This window comes from Lygodium microphyllum, chromosome 15 (genome assembly GCF_053477565.2).
Source record: "Lygodium microphyllum isolate KBCC chromosome 15, Lygodium_microphyllum_v1.1.10, whole genome shotgun sequence".
Lineage (NCBI taxonomy): Eukaryota > Viridiplantae > Streptophyta > Polypodiopsida > Schizaeales > Lygodiaceae > Lygodium > Lygodium microphyllum.
In genome coordinates, this window is record NC_141149.1 from 54324176 (window position 1) to 54331497 (window position 7322).

At 41.8% G+C, this 7322-nt stretch overlaps 1 protein-coding gene across 2 annotated transcripts; it reads right to left on the reverse strand.

Annotated features, from left to right (window-relative positions):
• Positions 1 to 455: 455 nt before the first annotated feature.
• On the reverse strand, positions 456 to 6407 carry LOC148024540 (chloride channel protein CLC-c-like). 2 transcript variants are annotated; one of them, XM_087694185.1, is made up of 8 exons: positions 6104 to 6407; positions 5486 to 5784; positions 5095 to 5295; positions 3515 to 3692; positions 3159 to 3421; positions 2810 to 3082; positions 1585 to 2719; positions 456 to 1334 (listed from the first exon to the last, which is right to left on the reverse strand). In XM_087694185.1, the coding sequence occupies exons 2-8, from the start codon at positions 5686 to 5688 to the stop codon at positions 1182 to 1184; spliced, it is 2406 nt and encodes an 801-aa protein (XP_087550311.1). In that variant the 5' UTR covers positions 5689 to 5784; positions 6104 to 6407; the 3' UTR covers positions 456 to 1181. The 2 variants fall into 2 exon arrangements, with proteins under 2 accessions (XP_087550311.1, XP_087550312.1); XM_087694186.1 differs by having other exon boundaries at positions 5486 to 5787.
• Positions 6408 to 7322: the final 915 nt, after the last annotated feature.

Genomic DNA, 7322 nt, shown 5'->3' on the forward strand with positions numbered 1-7322 from the left:
GGGAAATTGTATATATGGCCAGGAGCAAACCTTGCAGCACCTGTCTTGGGATGGATGTATTGCAGTAAGTGTTTGGCAAGAAATATTGCCACACTTAGGCTTCAAGGAAACCAGCAATAATAGCATGACTTTTTGTATATTCCGAGAAAGAAAGATCCGAGGCAAGCTTAAGCAGTGTTGCAGTTATACGTGTCTTAAGTCTTCAGAAAATTTGACAAATTATGAATGTAGATGTGTTTCAAGTGGTTAGGTATGAAATCAGTTGGAGGCAAATTCATGTAAAGCATGGGGGTATTGGAGCATAGACTGTATAGTGGGGACATTGGAAAAGAAGACTAGGCTAGACTGGCCTCACTATTGGACCAGCTAGAGTCTCTCAATACTGTGTGGGGAAAATAGTTCTCTAGTATAATCTCAATATTATTTCCTGTAAAGATATGATGCTAAATTGCATTATGAAGTGTGCTAATATGTCTTATTTGAAATGTCATTCTTAGTCCTTCCATGAAGCAACAATGTTGACCCTCCTTATTTTGGCAGATTTATTAGATTTGTAAAGATCATTCTTTACATGCCAATATTTGGTTGGTTGCAAGGCAAATATACAACATTGATATGAGTTGGGGATGGTTTTGAAAGGTTTCGCTTGAATTTGTTTTAGTTATTTCAAGTCACATTAAATGGATGGCTGTAGTCACTCTTACAGATGTGGAATTCTTGTCCATTCAATGCTCTTATTACATGGTCCTTTAGTTGAAGACTGAAGTGACTAACCCAATCCTTCTCACCACTCATAGACTTCTCTTTGTTGAAATAATTCTCTTCCTGTTGTCTCCAAGGAAAAAAACGAATCTTTTATATTTATGATAATTAAATAATGAATGAATACTAACCCCTGCTCCTTTTACACAATTCAATCACCAAGCTTGCTTCTTTCCAAGTCTAGGCATGCTGGCTGCTCCAGACTGAAACATCTCCCCATTGAAATCATGTTTTGGTCCACACATAACAGCATTAAGATGGTACGTCACAGGCCTAGGAAAGCCAGCCATCATAGACCACCCCAGTTTAGCTCCTTTCTTCTTCTTCTGGACAGGAAGGTATCAGGTAGGCAGGACGGTAGAGGGGTAGAATTGGCCTGTGACAACGACCGAGTAGAGGAAAGAATGTTGGGCTGCAACTCATGGGAGACCACAACATTTTGCTGCTTTGGTGATAAATGAGGTTTGAATGTGTATCGGATCCCATTTGCTGCCTTCAAGATGTGGGTACAGTCCAAGAACATGTTCAGGCATGAAGTCATGCCTGGTCATTATACCTGTGATGGGAGACAGCTGCAGAAAGACATACTAGACATGTTAGATACTTGGAGCTTCAGAAACTGAAGTTACTAAAGTCTAAATGCTTTAGTAGTGCAAGAAAGAAACTGATATCTGCACATTCCTAGGGCAATCCACATTCATACCCTGGGGCAGGACCCAGGTGTGTATGGGCTCCAATAGGGAGGCAGGGAGGAGTTTGACAGTTCTATTCTTGCACTAAGCATCAAACAACCAAAGGAAGTTATGTGCATGAATGAGTTACCCCTGGAGTTCTTGGCACAACGCACAGGTGCCGCAAACCTAGTTGTCGGAACAGTGAGAATGCCTTTGCCAGGGACATATTTTCCACTACTGTGTACGGTGATGTATTGGTGTATGGACGGAGATCAAGGTACAAGCTCTGCTCTTGTATTGTGAGCTCTATATCCTCAATCTTCGCACCCTTTCCTGAACCTGGCTTGGCAAAATCAAGTGGAGAAAATTGTATGTTGCACTTTTCTGTGCCTAATTCTTCCAAGGTAAAAAATTCTCCCCTTTTGAGTAGTACCAATAGGTGTGCTCTCAAAACAAGGCCGTACAGAACAGGATATTCAAACGATGCCTCATATTCTAATACAGGGAAAGCATGATGATCTGTGAGTCTTAATGCTTCAACAATGTTTCCTACTCTTTCAATCACAGATAAAGTTAATGGAGGACTTGAGCAGACATCCTGGACAGTCAAGTGCTTCATGTAGGCTTGTGGTTTTTCCTCAAGGAAAGGGAGACCTTTAATCTCAATTATCTTATCATAGACACCAATATTGAAAAGATCCCCGATTGCCTTTGAAATCAGGAGTACAAGCATAGTGAGTGGAAGCATAAGGAGGTTATTTGTAAGCTCAAGAAGAATGACGCAGATGGAAACTGTCACCCTTAATGACCCTCCTAGGAGCGAAGCAGCACCGAGGTATGCATACAGCCCTTCATCTAGGTCTGCAAAGGCACTGAAATTCCTCATAATTTTACCAGTCAGTCGACCATAAGTTCCCCCAATGATAATGATTGGCAGGAAAACACCTGAAGGGATTGCTGTACCATATGTGACCAGAGCTAGCACAAAGCTGAATACAAAAAATATCAGCAGTGAGCCATAAAGGAACACATTGTCAGTGTTTGTGCTGAACAGAATCCGTACCACGTCATTGTTGGTATTCATAAGGAGGACAGCAAGATCATTGTAATGCCCTGAAGGGCACACAAACTGGGTAAATTTTTCTGGCAGGCCGCTTGTGGGACAGTCATTACCACCATCCCCGCAAGGTGTACAAGAAGCCAGCCATGGAAGCACAAACAACATCACAGAAGTTAAGATGGCAACAAAAAGAGCTTGTGTTATTTTTGCCCACGCTCCATGCCTGCAGTGATCCATATTGATTCAAATCTGGTCAGAACAAACATGTTGTCTGTGTCCTTAAGATTGAGCAAGCAAAAATATGTATACATACCTTTCATGCCAATCAGCATAAGCCTTGACAATCTTTCCATTGAAGTAAGCAAAAATACCACCAAAAATGCCACCCAGAATGCCCAATATCACAACTGGAATGAGTTGTATGGCTCCCATATCGGTGGACACGATCCCCATATCAAACATGATTAAACCTCCAGTTCCAAATATCCCACACTTTCCACTCTTACAAAGATTGATTCCTAGACGGAGTGCAATAGCAGCAGATGCAGTACTAAAAAAAGTTCTCCACAGAAGAGAGTTTCGCCACCTGCAACAGGATGATAAAATTTCATATCTGCATTTTTCCATGCAAGCATCTGAATAAACTTTCACTAAATGCATACCAGGTTGCTGCTTCTTCCAGTACAAAAAGAACACCTCCAACAGGTGCACCAAAAGCAGCAGTAACTCCAGCAGCTGCCCCACAAGTGACAAGATCTCGACGGTCCCGATCGTTTTTAAACAAACGAAGCCACTGCCATGTCAATCCATACTTCCTAGACCCACCCTCACTCAAAAGTGATGCAAGAATGCTTCCAATATGAACCATAGGTCCTTCTTTGCCAGTGTCGAGCCCGCCTGCTACAGCGCATATGCTGCCCAAAATCTGTGATGGGCAAGTGAGCGCTAGGGAAGTTAGATATGGCACATAGCAGATAAATCACATCTTGAGATCATACCAGGAAAATTGACTCTTTACCTTCACTATTAGGGTCTTGAATGAAAACAGATCCGGAGCATCTACACCATTCAGATAAGCTTTCACTTCAGGCATTCCTGAACCCGCTGCTGCTGGTGCAACAAAGGAGCACATAGCAGAGGAAAGTAGGGCTAGAAGCACGTTACTTCCGGCAAAAATTGAGAATGCAATAACATACCTGCAGGACAATTTTCTGTCTAGTCAGCTGAAACTTCAAATTGATCAAGCATTCACCTAATCTACTTGCAAATAATCTGAGGCCACTTCTTCATAAGCTTGTTTAACTTGTGTCGGTGATGAATCCGATCCTTCAAAGAAAACACTGGATTCATTTGTGAGAGGAGAAACAGCGGAGTATGCTAGTTTGCAGACACACTATGATCAATCAAACAGACCATCAAGTAACATGTAAACAGACCACTGAGAGACTCTAAAGGACAAAAGAGTGTGATGAATCGGTGGACCTCTGTCAAAGAGATCCCTCTTCTCATCATGAATGGCAGACATTGTAGTATCTATGGAGGTTAGTACATCATAGTGCAGACAACCTCTCCTGACTGCCCTCCTCCCAGTCAATATGTCTTCTGGGGGAGTGGGTGTACATGCATAACTTTGGCGATGGAGTACCCTCCACCAACGTCAGTCTAGGTTGTCCATTAAGGATATAATATCAAGCTGCTATCCTCATTTGAACTTGTAAGGTGGTCATCATCCTTGAATCTTGCAAAAGGCATAGACGCATTACAGTAGGTGCCATCATGTGTGGCCAATCTCAGTGTTTGATGCTATTGAATAGTACCAATCAGCAGCAATCAGTAGGAGATGAAAAAAAAAGAATGGGCAGGAGATTAGACTATTCAGGAATAGCTGATCAGCCAGAAATCAAGCAGGAAGCCCTTCACCTTGTAGTTCTCAAGCCATTGTGAACAGAAATTTTGGCATTTAAACTTTTCCTGTTAGGAACATGAGATTGTCTTTCTCTATAGCACAAAGCGAGCTGCATTCTTTAAGAAAAACCTCTAGGCTCGTAATATATGCAGGATGAAGGCTGCAATCTGTGTTGCAATCTGTGTGTGCATACGTTGCTACTGAGACAGCATAGCAGAGGGCCTCAACAGTTGCCACTTTACTATGCAGTGGAGTAAACTTGCATATAAGTTTCTTCGCTGTGACCAAACTGTCACAGCTCCACCTGCTTCTATTTGTGTCTTCTTACATGCCGTAACTGCATCCAGGATAATACCACCAGTATTTTCTGTATTCACTTGTAGCTGAACTCATCAACCTCTATATGTGTAGCATCAAAGCTTATTTCCAATCAGTCATAACATTCCTAATTGCTAACCAGAAACTACCTATGCTCCTCCTATACCTCAAACGAGGTGTATCATCAACTGGGTTGGGACTTCCGAGAGCTAACGGCCATGTGCCCAACACTTTGTGCTCTACTATTTTGTACAGATAGACATGCAGGTTTTTCTTGCTGTGTATGACTGTATTGGCTGAAGTAACATTTGCAAAGATCCAAAGTAGTTCAATCATGCAATCTAATACCGAGTTTCTTTGTTACTATGGCCTACCTGCTTTCCCTTAAGAATGTGAGTGTCTGTGTGATCTTCACACCAGCTATATTCTCCACAGCCAAGTCCATCACAAAGGCTATGGAGCCTGTGAGCAAGCCTACTAAACATGCCAAAGTCCACTTCAGGAAGATATACTGCAAGATTTGCACACGTGTCTTAGACCTCCAATCCTGTTTGAACATGTCGTTCTCGATAATCCTGTCAAATCGAATAGAGAACAGTCAAATTCTGTGTTTATTCTTGTACATCTAACAGCTATGTCCAAACATGCAAAATGAAGTAAAGAATGGGATAGGATATATTTCAGATTGCTCCTTTCCCGATTTTTGGGCTGTTAGGAAAAAAGAAACTGATCGTTGACATATTTGAGATATAGGCAAACACTTACTCGTAATCAAGGCTTTCGATGTGGTAAGTTTTGGCACCTATCATTGCCACTTGAGAAGTCTCATTGGGTGCCACTCCACTGAACCCTCTTTTGAGGACATTGCTGCTCAGCAAGGGCTCCTGCAAGCCTCCATTTCCCATATTGTTGATGGGATCTACAAAGCTGTGCTCATCACTCGAGATAAGGTCTGTCGAACTATCCATGGCAGTGGAAAGAGATTGAAGTAAGGTGTGAGGTAATCTGATTCAACCCCAATCCACGGCAAAGGTCATGTGCGGAGTCTCATTGCATGGATTTAGCTGCTGAGACAGAAGCACAACCGGATGACAATTAGTTTACCCACTGTTGGTGGCAGGAAAGGAATCATTAAGAAAAGTAATCAAAATGGCAAGCTTTAACTCTTTGGGAAAATAGCATTAAGTTGCAGAAAACTGTTACAAGACAGAACTAAACGCTTAAACAAATGATTATGAGCAAGATAATCAGAACAAAACAATATACTCGTAACAGCGCAATAAGATGATGCGTTCTGGAAGAAACAAACAGATGGCAAGATTAAACTCCAAGCAAGAGGTGGGCATTAATCGGCAGGTAGCTAGGAGAAGAATCATATATTACCTCTTACTCCTTTTAGGTTACTGATCAAGAATGGCGATGCACAGAGGAACCCAAAACTGATTTTTTGTTGCTGAAAGCAACTCTTCATGAGTTTTGTACGTAGAGTGTGAGCAATTACAAAAGAGATGAAGGCCACGCTGAGAATGATGCAGAGGAGAGAAGAGGCCTTTTTGACCTCGAAAAGGGAAGGGCGCGGCGGTCTAATTCTGGGATGCTGCATAATGGATAAGGGAAGGGGGCGGGGGGGAGAGAGAAAGAATTGCAAGCTGCCAGCATAATAATACCCTCTGTGCATATGGGGGGGGGAGAGAGAGAGAGAGAGAGAAGGGTGGTAACTTGTAAGAGTACTAGAGTGGAGTGTATAAAAAGCTGGAGCATGCAGTGGCACACACAAGAAGACGCGTGTTTGAGCCGCGAGCGTAAGCTAAGGGCCCTCATGCCTCCCCCCTTCCTCGTCACTCTCTCTCTCCCACAAACAAACAAGGCTGTAAGCTTTTGTGTCTTTTTTTGTGTCACTCTCAAAGATATCTCAAGGTGGAAGCTCATTTTGTAAGCGTTAACCAATTAAAGAATTTATTTAAGGGTTGAGGATTAACCAATCGAATAACTTTATAAACATTAACCAATCAAAGAACTTATTTAAGGGTTGGGGATTGACCAATCAAAGAACTTTATAAACATTAACCAATCAAAGAATTTATTTAAGGGTTGGGGATTAACCAATCAAAGAACTTTGTAAACATTAACCATGCAAAGAATTTATTCACAGGTTGGGTGTCTGCAGTTTTTTGCATACTGGTGAGGATATAACATATTATTTGCCCGCTGAACAGATGAACTCCCCGCCCATACTTAGACGGGGAGTCTCCCATGCCCAGTTTGTAAATTCGTAGCTAATAAAAAATACAATAAACATATTGCTTTTCACTTTTTTGTAAAATGTGTCATTTTGGTGTGTAAAGGTTTTGTGCCCATGTCCACGCCTAGTTTAAAAAACTATATGCCCACACTTTGGGTAACATTGGGCGTCTGCCATTTGGTGTGTAACTAGCCTTACATACCCATGTACCCATGTACGTGCTCACACTTTGGGGTACAATTGTGCTAATCAATGGCAATATTTTTAAATTAAATTTACATTTGTAGATGTACAAAAGTTACAAGGTAAATATACAAAAGCTAGGTTGCATGAGTATAGGTGGGGAGTTTGGAAGGGTAG